Raw genomic sequence first — 20,221 nt, forward strand, 5'->3', positions numbered from 1 at the left:
TGTTTGGAAAAAAGCTGTTTAATATCAACCCCATTATTTAAAAATGTGCAAGTCCGTTGTTCATGTGTAAAGTGATGCAAACACCTGCAGGCATTTATCACCTCTACGTTAAATCTACCCCCAAGTTCATCCAGTGAATATGTCAGAGCCTAGAACACCCCAACCCACCCCTCTTTTACCCCCACAAATAAAAACAAACAAACGAAAAATAAATTAAAGGAAAAAATAAAGAATAAAACTGGTTTGACAAGCAATTAAAACAAAACAAGGAGAAACGAACAGCGGTGGATTGCTACAGGTCTACATCCCCACAACTTGAATTTCCAGTGAATTATGACTTGGATCGATTCCTTAAAGCTACCGAGGAAACATTTCAATGCCACGATGGTTTCTGCTCGTTGTTTTCCAGCAGGAGAACAGAAAATGTGTGTAAGGGGGACATCATATTAATAATAACAGAACAATAATAATAATAATAAAAGCTGTTTCCACATGAGAGGAGAGGAAAAAATCCCTGGTTTTGTGTTTTTGCATAAAATAAAAAGCAAGCTACTGTACGGAGGAGAAAAAAAAGATGTATGTACATTTAGCTGTGACGGTTCCAGGCTGTAACAATCCCGCTGCAAAGTAAAAAAAAAATCTGTCTTCCCCCTTCCCTTCCCATTACAAAACCTTCTTCAGTATCATTTCATATATATCTCGCCCTTTTTGTGTCATCTATAAAAATCCATCGCAGAATAAATTATAATCTCATTAACAAACTAAAAAAAGAAAATCAAATGTCTAATCCCCCTCCCCATAATAAAGCAAAAAAACAAAACAAAACAAAAACTCAATAACAAAATGGCTGAAATTAAAAGCATGGCAACGAGCTCACAAATAAAACAACACCTTGTGAATAATAGCAATAATATTAATAATAACAATAAAAATCATTTTGATCATATGCTGCAGTTTTTTGGATGCAACTAAAATGTGTTTTTGGGAGGAAATGTAAAAGGCCGTATTATTATTATTATTATTATTATTATTACTTTTCTTTTCAAACATTAATCACGAGGATGCATTCATTTTCATCCACTCAGCTCTAATTAATTTGTGGACGATTTTCTACCTTTTTTTCTCCATCGATTAATTTGAATTCAGTCTTTAAAGCTCTCAATTCTGATTGGAAACACGATCAATTGTAATTTAAGAGCCGACGCCAAACGACAGAAACCAAACTCCATAGACAAATTAGACAAATTAAACTTTCACTTCGATTAAAAAATAATAATTGAGACTCAAAATAAAAACGCGCAACACAAAGCAACTAAATTATAAATGAACATAATTTCGGCAACAAAATAAAGGACGTTGAACAGCACACAAATACAAGGCAGTAGGTAGTAGCTATGGGTGGAAACTGGCTTCTCAACCTGCTTGTTTTTGAAAACATCAATCCAAAAAAGTGCCCCAGTGAAGAAAGAAAATTAGAAGAAAGAAAAGAGAATGAACGAAGCCATGACTTTTAAAGTTATACAATATTTACAAAAGTGGATCCAAATGTTCTGTGAGAGTTGCTGCCATCATATTTTTTTCTGTAGAGATCTGTGTATCTAGAGCCCATCCTGTGGTGGAAAAGTGCCATATAATCCAATCAATCGCCACGGAGTCCCTTCCTGGAGCTGGGAGACGCTCTGAGGGGGGAAATAATATTATTTAACGCTCATTGTGTGGAAAAATACTGGACTTGTTGTTTATACTGCTGGTTGGCTCGTGATAGAGGTCACACTATTCTTTTTTTAATTATTTGCCACAATGCTGCATTCAGAGCAATTATTGGAGCCAATGAGCTGCACGTATTAATAATACCACTACTAATAATAAGTAAACCCTGACCTCAGTCCTCACAGGATAAATAAGGGAGCTGGATGGCCTGCAGCCTCCCAGCGGTGTGTGAATGCTGACAGATGGATGCTCACCCTCAGCTGGACTCCACCGGGCTGACGGGGGGCTGCAGCCTCCACCGGCCTCCGGTTTACTCCATTAACGCAACTCCTTTGACCCCCTCCACGGCACCACCCACGCACCCTTCACTGCTGGACGCACAATTTGGGAGCTACAAAACTAAAACGCCTTTGCTTTCCATTTTACGCACAGCAAAAAATAAAAACAAAAAAAAGGAAAAAATAAAGAAAAAAACGTTGGATTTAATATAAAAAGTGTCGAATGGAAACCATTCATCTATGCTTTTCGTCTAAAAACCACTCCTTCCCCTCCCTCCTTTTTGTCGTCAAGTATAATTTCAATACACAATAGGGGCTACACCTTGAAACTGCGTCGACTGGAGTCACAGTGCTGGGCATGTATCCTCGGAGAACACAACACAGGCTTATGTTCCTTTAGCTCAGGGAAAAATGTCCTGTCCTCCCCTCACTTTTTTTCCGTTTCTCAGATATTCACTGCAGATATTGTGTAAGTACTCACTGCAATCTATTATACATAAAACACCCACTATATCGCTTCATAGTCCAGTGATTTATATATAACCTTGGGGGATAAATAAAAAGGATAAACAAGTCCTGGAGGAGCGTTCCAGCAGAGTTCATTGGACCGGGGTCTGGACCCCGTGGTGCGGCGGCGTGTCCCCGTACACATCCTCGCTCCCCGGCAGCGCTCCTCCGGGAGGGGTCATGCGTTTCTCCTTCTGTCTCCTGTTACAAAACCAAACCCTCACCACTTCTTTCTCCAGGTGCAGACTGTCCGCCAGGCTGATTATTTCCGACGCTGCCGGTTTAGGGCACTTCAAAAAATGGCTCTCCAAAGCTCCTTTTACGCTTACCTCGATTGAAGTCCGTTTTTTTCTTTTCCTCCCCTGCGCCGCTATTTTGTCCAGGCTGGTCGGGCTGCCCGAGGTGGAGTCCGCCTCCTCCAGCCACTTGTTCAACAGAGGCTTCAGCTTGCACATGTTTTTGAAGCTGAGCTGCAGGGCCTCAAACCTGCATATGGTGGTTTGGGAAAACACATTTCCGTACAGGGTCCCCAGGGCGAGTCCCACGTCCGCCTGCGTGAAGCCCAGCTTGATCCTCCGCTGTTTGAACTGTTTGGCGAACTGCTCCAGGTCGTCCGAGGTCGGCGTATCCTCGTCCGAGTGGTCGTGGTGGCTCTGCGGCCGGTGCTGGTGCTGATGCTGGGACGGAGGGTGGCCGTGGTCGCTGAGATGCGGGCTGTGGTGGTCGTCATGACTGTCCCTCAGGTTGTGGTGGTGCATCCCCTGCCCGCTGCCCGGGATCAGCCCGTTGACGCTGAAGCCCGGCTGGGAGTAAATAAGGCTTTGGCCGTTCGTCGTCGCCATGCTCGGTATGTGCGCCGCCGTGGTGGTTCTCCACGCCCGGCCGTCGTGGTGGTTCCCGTGCGTCTGGTGCACCAGGTGCGGCGGCCGTGACTGGTGCTGCAGGTTGCTGCTGGAATTGTGCATCTCGTCCCGGGCGCCCTGCACCGCGGGTTTGATGTCCTGCTCCGTGCCGAGCGGGCTGGTGGACCACGGGGCTCCCTCTCCGTGGGACAGCGCCGTGATCCACTGGTGTGCGTGGCTGAGCGTGTGGCTGTTGCTCTGCAGCGGGTAGTCGCTCTGCAACAGGCTCTGCGCGTCCCGGTACGCCGTGGCTTGCTGCATGCTGCCGGGCTCCGAGTGCACGATGGATGCGCTGGAGGTGAGGATGTTGTAGTGGTTAGACGCTGCGGTCGCCATGACTCTCGGAGCCGGACTGGTCGCTCTTATTAAAGGAACCTCGCATTTGACAGATCCTCTCCTGCCCACAGGCGGCTCCCAGGCGCTCTGCCAAGAGTACGCCGAGGCGCACCTGGACTCCGCCCCGCCCCCGCCGCTCATTGGACGTCGGAGGATGATGGACGTGGTTACCAAGGGCAACGGCGCGCCGATTGGCTGCGCGCAAGTCTCAACTAACACTACTCTCTTTGTTGGAGAGGTGCAAGTTGAGGCTCCCGTGGAAGCGGAGAGCCGGAGTGCAGCATGGAGAGACGGAGCACCGGGATGAGCAGTGCAGCTGTAAGATGCAGTTGATTTACTTTGATAATCATGTTCTATCCAGACTCAGACTGAAGGTAGTCTAGTTCCAGGAGACCAGGATCTCCTCTGATGGGGAGCATGTAAACGCGCTCTTGGTGCAGATAAAAAGTCGTTTGTTTAGTTATTAGACTTTAGATGTTGTTGTTATTGTTGGCTGCAGTTGTTTTCACATTAATGCAATTAAATGTTGTCACTGGAAACGTGCGTGCGACAGAAAAGCAAACTTTTAGAACTGGATTACAAACCACATAGAGGGATATTCAAATATACTGCACATGCGTCATATTAGAGGTTGGATATTTAAAAAAAAAAGTTTATGCTGCAACATTTCTGCTAAGACAGTAGCTGCATGTCTATTAATACATCTGTACGGTCTGTGTAATGTTGTTTGGATATTTGTATATTTAGAGAAATATATTGATGTAAGTATAGTTTCTCATTGAAAAATCACATATATATATATATATATATATATATATATATATATATATATATATATATATATAAAGCACTGAAGTTCTCACACTAATTTAGTCCTGGCATGCACTTGAAATCTAATTCAAGTGAGGAATAAAGCTATAATAAGACAAGTTTGATTTCTAAATTGAAATATCTGGTAAAAGAAAAAGTTCAGGCATTTTTCCATCAAATCAATTTTATTTAAAAAAAATCTTGTAACACAATTACTACATTGGAATAAATTTTAAAATTGCAATCTGACGCGTTTAGAGCATCCAGGTAAAAGCTTCATGTTTTTTCTCTCATATTGTAAACGTGAACACCTACACTGGCTGCTGGCATCACTTTAAAGCCATTTCTTCTGCTCTTAATGTGTACGTGAGTCACTGCTGATCACATCTATAATGACAGAGTCTTGTGCACTTTCTGTGATTAATGCTTGTAAAAATGTAGACTAGTGTATTCTTCCTCAGCTGCAGACTTGTAAATGTAGATGTCGGTCAGTTGTTTAAAACTTTTAACAGCCTATAAAGTAAACAGATCAACTTTTGTGTCCAACCAGGCTGTAAAGTGAATTTTACAAGTTCTGTGTGGTGGGAGTGGCTCCACACAGAAAAAAAGGAGGGTCCCCGGATTGAAGATGATATAGTCTGAATTACTTTGAAGAATTTATTGCATTTTTATAATTTTAGTCTCTCTCCAAATGCTGCTTTGATAAATGCAGTTGGAGGGATTTCATCACCTCTAAATGGTTGTTTACAGCACTGTAAAGGATCTATATGTGAGACCATTAGAGCGTGGTGCAACAGTACTGAGGGGCTTCCAGGATTCTTTACATCACCAGAAGAGATTTAGAAATTATTTTTTCAGGTCTTATAGAGAACGATTACAGAGTTAATAGTGTGTGAAAAGCTTCTCCAGCTCCTCATCATCCACTAAAGTGAAGATAGACAGAAGTGAAGAGGAGGATTAAGTCCAAACTCAGGCCTCCAGTCCAGGGGCAGGGAGGGCAGCTTTCCATCCCGTCCCAGCTGTCGTTCCCCTCGGTGTCAGCTTCAGGGACCAGGACTTTGTCCAGAGAGGGGACATTCCTGGCCGACTGCTGCTGGTTGCCATAGGGAGAGGTAAATGAAACAACAGCAGTCGCGTCGCTGCTGCTCCCCCCTGTTCCTGGACTATCTAAAGGCCTCTATTTAGAGAGGCTCTCTGCTGCGGGGACAAAGCCTTCGCCGGGATAAAGGAGGGAGGAGTAAAGAGTGCAGGGCCCTGAGAGAGAGAAAGGGCTGGAAAAACTGAAAAAGATGAAAGAGATTATGTCTGTTCTCAAAGCTGCTCCTCACTCTCCAGCGAGATAAAGCAAACTGTGCAAAAAAAAAAAAAAAAAAATCACAAACAAAACTTGTACATTTATTTTGGCAGAGGAATGTTTCCACCTTCTAACTTCTGAAGCAGCTTCTTAATCTGTATATTAGAAGGCATTAATAATTCCTACTCTATGTATGCAATTTAAAAAGCACCTTTTGTTAGTCTATGGCCTACAACAATTCACAGTGGCCACAAATTAAACCTATAAATCAGCACAGACAGTTCTTCAATATCCACAATTTATAACTTTCAAACTATGCAAATGACTGAAACTGTAATTAAACATTTTATTTAATAACTTGGACCTGCAGTAAAATTAAAAGGCAATATAAAAAGCAATTATCAAAGAAATATTTTCACTCGAAAATATTCAAACTGTGCAGTGAAACACAAAAGTCTGCGCGGTGAATATTCACACTCACAAATCATTCTTGGCAACGTAAATTTATTCAAAAAGTTCACACAAGGACACATGTCATGTGCATAGAGTAAGGTCTGTGAACAACGCAGGGGCGTGGAACCAAGGGCAAGGGCTAAATGCAAAATGTCTGTTCTAACCTGGTTGGGATTTTCAATTCATGTGCTGATTTTAAGTTGTGGCACAAGTTTTACTTTTTGCTTCGATATTGCTTTAGTGGTCAAAATTAGTATTTTTTAATCTTTGAAGCTGCAAAAACAGAATCAAAAATAAACAGGCAATCATCTTCACAGTAATGTGAGGCTATACATTGTGTATTTAATGCATAGTTTGCTGTAGTTATCCTTTAAAGGCACAAATGTGAAGCCAAAATGTAGAATATGTTCAAATATAGGAGAGAAACTGCTATCACTTAAAGACAAGCATTTTACTGCATGGATAAACAGTACACAACAACAACAACAACTGTGAATATCACTCGTACACAGCAACGTAAAGCCGGCGATGATGATGGAGGCAGAAACGCACAAAATGCTCATATTTCATGTATAATTCAAGCTCTTCAATTAAGTGTTAGTGATTGGGCCTTTAATGGATCTCATTTCATAGACTAATAATCCTTTATAGATGTGAATCCAGCTGCACTTAGAGCACATGAAGCCGCCAGGATTCAAGTCATAGCAGGAAAAGTTTCCAGGCACGGCTCAGTAATTCATTCTGGTAATATTGAACATTATTGTGGCGTAACATTGAAATCGGCCAAATCAAAAGAACATTGTGGTAATTAGGCTGTAATTCAAGGAATTACCACATCGCCACACAGGCTTAAATAGTCGTGTTGGGAGAAACGCAAAGCACATTATTTTAATGGTGTAATATGCAAACTATGGCTCGTTTCAATTACATGGCTTAACAATGCATAAATGATGCGAGCCTTGTTATTTGGACTGCAGGGTCCGCAGTTATTCAATCACTCAGAGGGGGCAGCGTTAGGGGCCACGCCGCCTCCTCTCCTACACTAAAACCCGGTGCTGAGCAGCGAGGGCCGCTGCCAAACTACATTTAAGGGAATAAAAATGAACAGTAGAGAATGTAAGCGTTAAATTAACAGTAGGATAATTATATGACCCGTGTGCTGTAAAGATTCAATTTCTAACGCTCTAATTAGGCGACTGTCTCCCCATACATCAGCTCACATCCCTCTGCCAATTTCTCACCAGAAAGCGTCCTGTGAGCGGAAATAATTAGATTTTATTAAGACATGGCTCATGTAATAAAGGAAATCAAAGGAGGGGCTGGTTAAATATGATATGTTTTTAAAATCACTGATTGTTCCACTGCTCTGTCCACTGAGTCCTATTTAAAGACGAGGACAGTTGGGTCCAAGCTGGAGGACAGAATAATGACGTTAACGTATGTAATGAACTGTCTGCTGTCTGCTGCAGAGGGAACACACACTGACCTGGCATCTTTAACCTTCTGACAGTAATTTGGAATGATGTTTAGAAGGACATTACACCAAAACCACCACTTTATGTAGAGCTGCAGCTAACCAGAATGTTCTAACTGTATCTACATGTACAGTCCCGCTCTGCTTAAAGATGTGTGGTGTTTACTGTTTCTTGGCTTGCACGATGATATATATGTGGGATTTGGCACGAGAGTTGTGTTTTTACATTTTTCTGCTGGAGAGGGAAAGCTTCTCAGCGCTCATCTTAAATCTCAGTTCCCCACTTTATGATAAAGGCAGATTTTGTGTCATCACAACTGATCCTGAAGCCCATTGCCGTCCTGCAGTCAGTTTTACACAAGTGTGATGTAAAAACTTGAACCTTCCAGTGAATGGACTTTTCAGTGATCTAAAGAGCTTTTAGTGTCTAGTAGGTTAACTTTTGAAGCAAAAAATGTTGCAAAGTGACAGATTTTTCTTTTTTTACGAGGTGAAGAAAGTGTAGATGGAACTTTAACTGAACTTTTTGAGTGGAAAACGTAACACATTTTGTTCAAAGCAATGAACTGAACATTTCTGCAGAGAATCTTTGAATTTTTCTAAAAAAAGACGAAGACAAAAGAGCAAATATTCATACCTGGGAGGCTACGAAGAGACAATGTTTATTGTTGTTATTGCTTTAATCACCTAAATGAACAATCAATCAAGCAATCATCCATTCAAATAATCCGCTAGTTGTTCAGAGGTTAAGAGTTTGGAAGCTAGAACTGTCTCTACATAAGATAAAATGGTCAAATGTTTAGTGCCACTAAGATGCAAATAGTCCCCGGTGGAATATTATTGTGTAACCAAAGCGTCATCTTCAGGGAACAATCTGGACTAAATGCATATTTGTTTCCTTTTGTCTGGCTTTTATTAGAGCCACACAAACTCAAAGATCAGAAGAATACATATGTACAAATATAACCGATGTATATGAATGTGTATTTTTAATTACGGCCTTCAAAACAATAGACATCCTGAGACTTTAAGATGGACTGTAGACTCTGGACTATATGCAGCAGCACGGATTGTTTTCTTGCAAAGTAATAAGGAGTTTTTATTTCAGATTAGCTGTTCAGATATCAATAATTCCTGCGAAGGCTTACATAACGGGAGCCGACCCACGCCTTTCATCCTTACTGTAATTGTTGTGTGCATCAAAGACAGAGAGATTGACAGGCTGTATGGGAGGATTAATACAGTGGGTGAGTGACGACATACTGAGCCGGTCTGCAGGGAGGGAGGGAGGGAGGGAGGAACGAGAGAGGGGGAGAGAGGAGAGAGGCTAAGATATGGGGGTGAGAAGGAGGAGAATGAGAGAAAAGTAGGAGAGGACAAAAAGTGGGGAGAGAGTTAACGAGAGGGAGAGCATTAATTGTGTGCTTTGTGCCGGGGCTCTTTTGCTGAGTGTGGCTGTCGAGGTGCGGGCGCTAACCCCTCCAGCAGCCCGCCGTGATCTGAGCCAGCTCTCAGACTGCTGTATTCCAATGCAATTAGGCCACTCAAAGGCCTGCTTAAAGCTGCACCCCCACCACACACACACACACACACACACACACACACACACACACACACACACACACACACACACACACACACACACACACACACACACACACACACACACACACACACACACACACACACACACACAGATAGCAGCAGCCCCTGTGGGTCCCCTCCATTGTAGCAGGGAGGTGTATTCTGTCCCTCTTTGAGGCCCTGGATGAAGAGACCACCCCGGGGAGCAGAAAAAAGCAAGGATTACCTCTCTTTCTGTCCCTTTCCCTCTGTCTTTCTCTCTTTCTGCCTCTTTATCTCTCTCTTTCTGGTTTAAGAGTTCACCTCTAAAGTCTATCAGCTCAGGCAGCCACAGCTCTGGTTAGCTCCACCAAAGAGACACAAGTTGGAGTTTTTGCAGGAGGAAACAGAAGAAGAAGAAGAGCAATGAGGCGTTTCTGTGATGGATGTCATTGTGGGACTGCTTTAGCAATATCACTTCCCTCTTCCTCTTTCATTATTCATGCAGTCATATATTTCAACAAGTGGCGTGGGGCGTGTAGCTCGCTAGCTCGTCCCCGTTGGCATCAGCAGCCTCAGTCAGTCAGTCCTCTCTGTGTGCTGTATTAAGAGAAAGCTCTTCATCATAGCAGAGCTCTCTTGGCTGGGTTTCAGTGCGTCTCATTCCCCAGAAAGCATTTAAAGCAGATTACAAACCTAACGCTACACCTCCCCAATAAGAGAAGAGAGAGAGGGAAAAAAACTGGCACATTAACACCTGCAATACTACTCAATGGCATCAACAGATTAACGAGGTAATCCACACAATGAGGTCTTTGATTCGTGTGGTTTGGCAGGCAATAACGCCAGGCATACTGCACACTGTTATTTCAGACCGTCCCAGCACGAGAAAACCTGGCAGAAGCAGTTCCCTTTTTTGTCTTTCCATCAGATGAGCTTTTGAAGAATTCTAACTCGTGCATCTGGTGCTTTTGCCCGTTTCCTTGTCAGAAAAATAACCTGCTGGCTGCTCCTGTGGCACATGTGAAGGGAGAAGGGGAGGAATCACAGGCTTTCTGAAGGCTGTTTAAACAGCAGGGCTGAGGAGCTCTCCATCGTCCTTCCCCCCATTTTTCTGCATAAGGACGTGCGCATAGGATAAGTGTGTGTGCGTGTGATAGATCTCGCGGTCCCATCGCTCATGTGCGGCTCGATTAGCCCCACGTGCCTCGTTCGTCAGACGTGGAGGCAGAGCAGATGGCAGGAGACGCACCGTGTTACCATGCTGCAGCACTATGTAACGCTGCTCTAATTGAAACATCAATACTGCCCTGTCAATACACTACTGCTACTTTACAAAACACCGCTATCAACAGACCTGCACTTGACTCAAAAAGAGCTCCTATTACTGACATCTTTGCTTCATATTAGGATGATCTGCTAAAAAGTTTCAGGCTGATTCCAAAACGGCAACAAAGCAACTTTTCCCGTAACGGTTCCTGGTGTTTTTTAATTTCCTAATTTCAGCGAAACACTCGACTTGCTCTCTGTTTGTATACAGCGTTGTGCTGCTAAAGGAAGCATGCAGAAAAAAGGGAGAGCATTTCCTCAGTAGCATCTCCGCTGTGGCACATTTTTAATGAATTGATAAAAAGTTGAGGGAGCTCACATGGCTGTGATCAGTAATTCGACGTTATCGGAAATTCAGTGGAGAACAGAGAGAAATTAGGCGGCTAGGAATTAATTTGTTATTTGTCCAACTCAATGAGGAGTGACGCAGCCCCTTTAATGAATGAGTAATCCGTTTCTTATTGCACTGAGCTGAATTCACCCTTCATTGAAGTGGAAAAAGACAAACATATCTTTCACTAACCTTTGCAACTTGCGAAGGCAAACGAGGAGGGGGAGATGAGCACTGAGACCTGCTCCTGAAACTGTTTGTTTTTTGGGGAAGGATTTGTGTTTGTGTGTGTTTCTGTGGGTGGGAGAGGGATGGAGCTTTAAAGCCAAGTTAAGAATCCACAATAAATAATCTCTGCTCACACTGAGGCTACACAGTGGAAATACAGTACGGGGAATTGATTCATGATCAATTGGTTTGCTGCACTGTGGAAAATAACAGTCTTTATTTAACCATGGTTCATGTTTGTGTCTTCAGTTCCCTCCCCTGCCTGTCTGAGCACAGTTCCTTCATCTTTTGCATCTGAGGAGGCTGACTGTTGCACCTGCGCCATGGCGACGTCTTGGACGACCTGCGATGGTAAGGACCTGCTCCGTCCGTCCACATCATTCCCACCAGTCTTGGTTTCATGAAGCTCCATCTCAGCTGCAGGTCTAGATCTCAGGGACGACTTCTGTGCAACACCTGCCTGATGTAACTGTTGAATGTATTAATAACTATTATGAGCGTATGTCCTCAGAAAACAGTCTACAGGAACTAAACAGGCTGAAAATAATGGCTCCCTTCAAAAGTTTATTTTTACCACACATCAATCCAAAACGCACATATAAATCTGAAGAAAAGCTAAAAATTCATTGCTGAAAAGCTGCTACAAGAGTGTGGTTAGTATTTTTATTATTACAAAAAATCTTTTTCTTAATGAATTAATTTATTAAGTGATTATCAAAATAGATGCTAATTCCATTAAATATTTGTTTCGGCTGCAGAAACAACCATATATCCAATAAAAAAGCATTATGGAGGCCAAATGGGCTAAATGCCACATGCCTGAAAAGCATTTATCTGATTCACAAAATCACATTTTTTTTCTCTTCCAAAATTCATTCTTCAATGTCTCCTGTTTTTAATCATCCAAATAAAAAACAAAGGACAAAAACCCTCTCTAAATTCATTACAACAGAAAATAAATGCACAGAGAGAAGCAGTGCAGCTGAACAGGCGGTGATGGAACTCACCTTGTAGGCAACTCTGGATGTCAGAGGCTTGTTGAGGCTCAGTTGAGCCATCATGTTTCCAGAAGTTTTCCTTACCTGGTTAATAGAGCAGAGGCATTAATGACAAACATGTAGTACTAGAAGTGTACAGAGCTTCCTGTGGGGCAAGCTACAAAACACTGGATCCTACATTTCCCATGAGGCAATGCGGTGTCTTCTTCACTAGACCCTGCCTTCCCGCTAAAAGAATAATTTGATATTTTCTGAAAACTCACATTTATGTGTGAAATCTGTGAAATGGCCATTTAATCTAATTTCTAAGGAGTGATGACTTTATTTAGAGCAGTTGTGGTACATTTTTTGCTCTTGTTAGGACTCCTTGAGGTCCTCCATCTGCTGAACTTCACACCACCAACATTTGCAGCAGGAGTCGTAACTCCTTTGACATCCTTTCCCCCCTCCTTATGGAAGTCATGGGTGAAAAAAACTGAGAAAACCCACAGAGGAAATGGGACACGAGCTGTTCAGAGAAATCTGATTCAACTTTGTTTTCTGAAGAAAAAAGACAAGGACAAACAGCTGAATTTGAAATCAATCAAAAACCGTCTCTGTCCATGGGAGCGACATTCAGACTCCAGTTACGATTTGATCTTGGCTCAAGTTTTTCAGTGAGTGTTGACGTCTCAGAGTTGTGAGGAATCCCGAGCCGGCAGCTTACAGCGGGGGTTTTAGTGATACAGTATTTACAAGGCACGAGGAAGTGGGAGCGCTGCAACAGACGGCACCGTACACTGCGCTTTCAATTATTTCTCACAGCATTCATGAAAATAGAAGCACAGCGGGGAGTACAGTATGAACGACAAAACTATAAAAAGACATGGAGTGAAAAGAGAACTCCCAAGCTAAAATAAATGGTGTTGTATGCTGCTGCTGGTGAAGAGCTGAGAATAGTGCATGTCTGAGGAAAAAGTGTGTTGGAGTGTAGGCAGGGTGAGCAGTGATGGAGCAAAATGGGTGCATAAATAATTGGAGGGAGGGTGACGTTTGGATTTGATGGCATCTTATAAATATATTTGGAGAGTGAAGGGGGTCTGATGATGTCTGCAGTCTGTCTTATGCAAGAACCACTCGTTCAGTTTTAAGCAGCAAGTAAGAAGGATTCACGAAAACTTATGGAAACTTGAATTTTAGCATGTTAGCATGCTAACTTTTGCTAATGAAACACAAAACATACACTACCGTTCAAAAGTTTGGGGTCATCCAAACAATTTCATGTTTTCCATGAAAACTCCCACTTTTATCCATGTGCTAACATAACTGAACAAGGGTTTTCTAATCATCAATGAGCCTTTCAACACCATTAGCTAACACAATGTAGCATTAGAACACAGGAGTGATGGTTGCTGGAAATGTTCCTCTGTACCCCTATGGAGATATTCCATTAAAAATCAGCTGTTTACAGCTACAATAGTCATTTAGCACATTAACTATGTCTACACTGGATTTATCATTTCTTTAATGTGATCTTCACTGAAAAAAAACTGCTTTCCTTTAAAAAATAAGGACATTTCTAAGTGACCCCAGACTTTTGAAGGTGAGTTTGACAGGAATGTCATTAGTTTTGTAGATATTTCTTCATCAGCAACTGTAAGTCTCGGTGGCTTTGGTAATTTTCTATTCAAATATAACATAAATTTGCACAAATGTCACTTGGTTATCTGTACAAAATTTCCTTGTAATCCATCTGTTGGCTGTTGACATATTTCTGTCTGGATCAAAGCAGTGAAATGACCTGAACCACACTGACATTAGCATTTCCAGAGCCATGCTGCTAGCGTGGCTAAAAATAAAATACAACTTCATGAAAAGTCATTATTCTCTTTGTTGCATCAGTGTTTTTTTTTTGGCTTATACTGTACAGGCACATTATAGTGCGGAATTAATGGATAATATTCTCTATTTACTTACAGGATAAAACAAAACAAAACTGCCTGATCATTAGATTACTTGGTTTTTAGTGGTGTCACTGAGTTCCCAGTCTTCAGCGCTTAACTTGCTGAGCTTAGTGGGTGTTATTATTAGCCACAGGGAAGGACCACAACTACAAAAAAATAAACCACAAGTGGTAATAAACCAGAAAAAAACATCCCTCAGATCAAAAGCTTCACATTGGTAAATTTAGCATATATTCAAGCAGTGGAATGCACACACACACACACACACACGCACACGCACATGCACGCACACACACACACACACACACCTACACTATATCCTTTTTGCCCTCTAACTCATCAACAGAAACAGATGACAACCAGCTTTTCCTGGAGCTGATCTCTCTCCTCCCTCAGATGAGAAAGTGTTGGTGAAAGAGAGAGGGAGAGGCTCACAGACAGAGATGTTTGTTTCCCAGCCCTTCCACCGTCTCTGTGGGACGACCCTCCCCATCCACCCACCAACCAGCCCCCCCTCCAACCTAATGGATCAAACAAAGGACATCATTTGTAGGCCAAGTCTTTTTCTGAGCGTCTCTCTCCTCGGCTCTGCATACCAATCCAATACAGCCCAAGGAAAAAAAGCCATGCTGTGGTACATGTGTGTGTGTGTGTGTATATGTGTGTCTGGGCCGGGGGTTGGAAGGTCTGTTTGCCTCTCCGCCAAGCATCGATTTATCCTTTTCTCCAATTTATTTCTCCTCCTTGCCTCTGCAATCCATTCAGATCTGCCTCTAGGGGAGGAACTTGGGGTAAAGACGTTGTCAGACCTCGTCGTTGCCTCCTAACACCGGCTCAAAACTCATCTACAGGCCCGGGGACCGTGTACCACTGCAAGGACACGTCGGGCAGCGACATGCACACAAACAGCTACCTGTCGACCAGCGGCACACTTTTGTCAGAGCTGTAATTGGCCTGATAATGCAGCATAAAGGACGGAGACAGGAGACTACGGTGATTGTGAGAGGATAATGCAAAGTCTGAAAGAGAATTCTATTTATTTCAGTTCAAACGCTGAGCTGAGAGATGATGAAGTGGACCACAGAATGTCCTCTTATTTCCAAGGGGTGTCATACTCCCACCTTTTTTGCTCCTGCAGTTACAAATGTTGAAAAAGCCAGAATGCTATTTAATTGTTTTTTATAATCAGGCCTAGACTCGGTGTAACAGCAGATATGATCAGAATGACAATATCTCAAGTCCCGATTCAACCGTCTGATCCCTATCTCTGTCAGTATGATTCTGACATTTTCAGATGTTATTACTGAGACTCAAGGATTTGTATCCTAAATCCTCGACAGTGACGAAAGCGCTGAACAGAAATGCTGCATGTGCACAAATCCCACTGTTGTATCCTCACGCACGCACGCGTACACAAACACACACACAAACACAGACGTACAGTATGGCAGAGACCTGTGAGCCATTCTTCAGTGTCACAGTGAGCGACGCCTGGCACATCCTTACACCTGAAGTTGATCAATGCAGATATGTCCAGGGGGAAATTGAAATCCATAGGAAATTAGGCAGCGCAAGTGATTTATTGGAATAGTAAATCACAGTGTGTGTGAAGTGTGAGATGTGTGTGCTCCAGCTCCGTGTACTCTACTGTACCTTGTGTCTGGCTGGAACGGTGATATCAGCAGCTCTCACTTTCCTGTCTCTCTCCATTTGGTAGATCCACTGAATCAGGTCCAGAGGGGGATAACGGTCCCTCTGGTACAACACTCTGTGAGGAACAGGGTGCTGGGAACCCATGTACACAATGCTCTGCAGGGGTCCCTCTGAAACAAAAAAGAAAAGCAGGAAAGTACGGTTAGAGCACTGTAAGGCAGGGTATGCCTGACCAGCGATGAGTCTATCCAAACGTCAAATACATTTCTAACAAATATTTAGAATGTAGGATAAAACTGGCCGTGGCGCTCTAAATGCACCACATGGGTCAAGGAAAGGAATGAAAATATAAAATTAAAGAATAAAAACAAACTATTTGTTTTTGACTTCATTGAAATCTTTGGTTCTGTTAGTATGAACCATGTTTTACTACTTTATACATCACCTAAAGTTGAATTGAAACCCTGTTTTTGATCCGATCTATAACTTTCATTTTTTCAGCAGTAGCTGTGCAATGTATTTACTCTGCAGTTTATTCTATAAATGGCAGTTTAGAGCAGAATTCTTCTTTTTTGTGTGAATTTCAAAATTTCCACAAGTGACTTACAATAGAAAGATGCAGCGTGTTTTAATGCTGATCTCACTGACATTATTCTAAATCTTAACTTAGATTATGCATTTTTCTCCTAGACATACACTACCGTTCAACAGTTTGAGGTCACTAAGAAATGTTGTTATTTTAGAAAGAAAAGCAGATTTTTCATTGAAGATAACGTTAAATGAATGATAAATCCAGTGCAGACATAGTTAATGTGGTAAATGACTATTGTAGCTGTAAACAGCTGATTTTTAATGGAATATCTCCATAGGGGTACAGAGGAACATTTCCAGCAACCATCACTCCTGTGTTCTAATGCTACATTGTGTTAGCTAATGGTGTTGAAAGGCTCATTGATGATTAGAAAACCCTTGTTCAGTTATGTTAGCACATGGATAAAAGTGGGAGTTTTACTGGAAAACATGGAATTATCTGGATGACCCCAAACTTTTGAACAGTAATGTATTTAGCAAAAAGAAACAACTACACAGAGAAACATTCTATAAAAATAACTTGGAGCAGGACATGCCACTGTTCCTTCTCTGCATGTACGAAGTGTAAAGTGTGTGAGACTGTAAAAAAAAAAAAAAAAAAAGCTTCACAAAAGTAATCTTATGTTTTATCTCTAAATTCTTTTTTGGAAAGCAGCACCAAAATGCCAATTTATAGGGTGTTTCTCAACTTTCTGTGCTTGAAAAAGAAATGCGATCCTTTAAAGGGTGGAGCTACAAGGCGAGCACACTTACAGTACAACACCGAAATGAAGAATATATATCCCACACTGAGCAGAGGTACGAGTGTCTTAAAGGAGATTGAATTCATGCATGAATGTTCAAATGAATCCAGGAGGCTTTTCTTGAGAATAAAACAGTGGTGTGCAGTGTGAATCCCGACTCAAGAATCACTGCCCCTCAAACACACACTCCCTCACCCCTTCCCTTGCTGTTTCTGCTGTTTTTTCCCTCCTTTTTCCAGGTACACCGCTTGTGTTCTTCTAGCTTGTTTTTGTCCTGCTTTAATTGCTTTTTTTTTTTTTTTGCAGAGAAGAAGAAAAGACAACAACAAGGCAGCGAGGGCTGCAGCTAATGGAGAGGCTGTAATTGTGAATGGAGGCATTCATCTGGAGACGTCGTCCGTGAATTGCGCTGCACAATACCCAGCGCCGGGCTGCTCAGATCACCAACCAGTCACCAAACACACACACACACACACACACACACACACACACACACACACACACACACACACACACACACACACACACACACACACACACACACTGAACCCTCAGATCACTGGTGCTCAGAGGAGGAACGTAATCACACCTCCGCAGAGAGAAAGACACCGAGGAGGGGAGGAGAGAAGGAGGAGAGGAGCTGGAGGGGAGGATGGGAAGAAGAGAGGAGAAATTATACAAGGAGAGAGGAGGAGAGGAAGGGGAGGAGGAGGAAACGGAATGGTGAAATTGATGTTTCCTACCATTTGATTTGGGCCATGGAGCCCAGGAGGCAGATCAGATAGAGCTACATGCACACATCACCCATAACACACACATACACACTGAAAGATACAAGCACACACTCACACACGGACACCTATACATGAAAGTAGGCCTGTATGCGCATACATTTAAGATTATAAATCCTTATAAACATTCAGTATATAACTTGTAGGAGCTCAGAGAACCATCTCATGATCCTCCTGCTTCCTTATGCTTGAAACAGTCAAACTCACATCACACACACACTTCCACACATTCCCTCTCCAAACATACAGCATTAAGTCAAAACACACAGAAACACAGCTAAAAGAGACACAACAAAGCCGACGGTATAGAAAACCCCCCCTCAAACTCTCATCTTGGCGAGGCGAGACGAGGCACCTGTCAGCTCGGCGGCTCCTGCTACTACAGAGAAACATCAGGAAACAACAACTCAATTAAACACACCATCCCTGTTCAATTACTGCCACATAATCACAGCAATTTACCTTCACTGGCTGCACAGCCACCAAACAAACACACACTGGGGCAAACACAGTTACAGAGGCAGAAAAACACCCACACGGACAAGGCTGGATCACAAAGACAACCAGGCTGGAGCTGTGGCTTCATCCTACATATCATGAGTGTAAACCTCACTGTGAGCTTTGTGCACGGTAAATGGCATAAAACCAACATGGAGGACGTTAGCAAAGAGCCGTTTTAGTGAGTTGTTTACTTACTGTATCTCTAAAGAATAACTGCATTGCCAAACATTACATGACATCATAAATATCTGATTTTGTGCAGCAAATGCAGCCGGGTACATTCAAGGCTAAACGCTGTGTGCAAGTACAAACTTATTCGCTTTACGAAATAGTCTGTGACCAAGTCTGCTAATTAAATTGCAAATGAAAAGGGAATTAAATGAATCTGGGAATATCTTGCACCTTCTTGATAAGCAGGAAGATCAGAGAGCTCAGAATCATCAATCAGTTGCCATTATATCCCATTCCAGCATAAAATCTTTCTCTTACAATAGCAACCACATTTTATTTGTTTGCTCCTGATATTATTATCCACTGAATGGCAAAAATATTTGTAATTTTATCTTGCCCAGAAATCAGTTTAATCTCAATTAAGACAGCATATACTGAGCTGCCAGTTTATGTGCTTAGCCAAAATAAATGCAGTCTACGACAGCAGTCCTGCAATAAATCCTGTTTTTATGAAAGTTATGATATTGAATTTTTGTTTACATCTTGATGGCTGTAGCTTATGGTGCAGAGTGCAGAAGTGTTGTTTTAGACTGCATCACTTCACGCTTTGTGTGCCAATTAACCTTCTAACAGTGCTCCTTTTTCTACTCCAATGAAGTAAAGAGGTAATAAGGGGTACAGGGGTCAGAAAAAATTGTGTATATTATTTGCCTGGCAATTTCTACTCCCACTGGGGTTTAAATGTGGTCTATATATAAACACAGCTGAACTGGAATCAGACAGAAATCATTTAAATACTGGATATCTACGAGCCACAATAAAACAGCCTTCACGGAAGCTTCAGAGTTAAACAGACAAAAATTCGGACTAAATGCTAAAATGCACACATGAGCAGACCCAGTAACATCAGTGAACCTGCAGAGTTCTTCAATAAATGACCGAAACAACATTTACCAATATGTGACCCCCCAAAAAACAGAAAAAGATCTGGCTACTGGACAATTGCATATGTTCTTGTACACTCTTAATTGGGTATGGATGTTTTGTTATAGTTTGTACGCTCTTAATGTTCCAGCATACAGAATCGTTTATAGCAGTTAAATGCTTTCATATTTCCTGTTTAAACATGGTAATGCTGTGGTGTCCAAACCTGAGTATATAAGGACATGTTTCCCAGGTTGGTGTGGAAGAACTGGCCTGCACAGAGTCCTGACCTCAGCCCCATCCAAAAATGCTTCGGATGAGCTGGAAAGATGATTATGAAACTACAACCAGCTTAACTTATCATAAGGCCTGAAAACAGGAGCAAGCAGCTGACAAAGCATGAGCGCCTCTGACGGTAGATAATTAACACATTATGGGCTTTAATACATACAAAGGTGGCCTGCCCTTGCTTTCAGTTTTTTAAGCTAAGCTAAGCTAAGCTAACAGCCTGCTGGCTTTGGCTTCATATTTAGCCTATGAAGACTAAAATAATTTCTCTCACATACATATTAGAAACATCATAATCTCCAAACAGCATTCAAATGCATTCTGCATGCAGCATAATAGGAGCTTGTAAGGAAATTATAATCACAAAGTCATGACTGTGGGTGATGCTTGGAGCACAGTGAGG

The 20,221-nt window shown here is 42.2% G+C and overlaps 2 protein-coding genes and 1 long non-coding RNA gene across 6 annotated transcripts in view; 1 reads left to right on the forward strand and 2 right to left on the reverse strand.

The window, feature by feature from the left end:
• pou3f2b (POU class 3 homeobox 2b) lies at positions 1 to 3,847 on the reverse strand. Its single transcript, XM_022204782.2, has 2 exons — positions 1,965 to 3,847; positions 1 to 1,679 (listed from the first exon to the last, which is right to left on the reverse strand). The coding sequence occupies exon 1, from the start codon at positions 3,731 to 3,733 to the stop codon at positions 2,588 to 2,590; it is 1,146 nt and encodes a 381-aa protein (XP_022060474.1). The 5' UTR covers positions 3,734 to 3,847; the 3' UTR covers positions 1 to 1,679; positions 1,965 to 2,587.
• A 49-nt stretch (positions 3,848 to 3,896) lies between these two features.
• Positions 3,897 to 19,121, forward strand: LOC110958299 (uncharacterized). The gene is made up of 3 exons (XR_002596172.2): positions 3,897 to 4,051; positions 11,465 to 11,566; positions 17,450 to 19,121. It is a non-coding gene; the product is annotated as an uncharacterized LOC110958299 (long non-coding RNA).
• The window catches only part of LOC110958292 (proprotein convertase subtilisin/kexin type 4-like), a 230,409-nt gene continuing 216,351 nt past the window's right edge, over positions 6,164 to 20,221 (reverse strand). For all 4 annotated transcript variants that reach the window (XM_051956576.1, XM_051956577.1, XM_051956574.1 and 1 more), the window contains 3 exons: positions 15,810 to 15,979; positions 12,223 to 12,297; positions 6,164 to 11,684 (listed from right to left, as the gene is read on the reverse strand). In XM_051956576.1, coding sequence (XP_051812536.1) covers positions 11,436 to 11,684; positions 12,223 to 12,297; positions 15,810 to 15,979 — 494 coding nt within the window. In that variant the 3' untranslated portion in view covers positions 6,164 to 11,435. The remainder of the gene's footprint in view (positions 11,685 to 12,222; positions 12,298 to 15,809; positions 15,980 to 20,221) is intronic.

Source organism: Acanthochromis polyacanthus, chromosome 12 (assembly GCF_021347895.1).
Source record: "Acanthochromis polyacanthus isolate Apoly-LR-REF ecotype Palm Island chromosome 12, KAUST_Apoly_ChrSc, whole genome shotgun sequence".
In the NCBI taxonomy this organism is placed as follows: Eukaryota; Metazoa; Chordata; class Actinopteri; family Pomacentridae; genus Acanthochromis; species Acanthochromis polyacanthus.

What these genes read in the sequence shown, in the direction of transcription:
- pou3f2b (XM_022204782.2), bottom strand. Translation starts at nt 3,733, where the DNA reads ATGGCGACCGCAGCGTCTAACCACTACAACATCCTCACCTCCAGCGCA.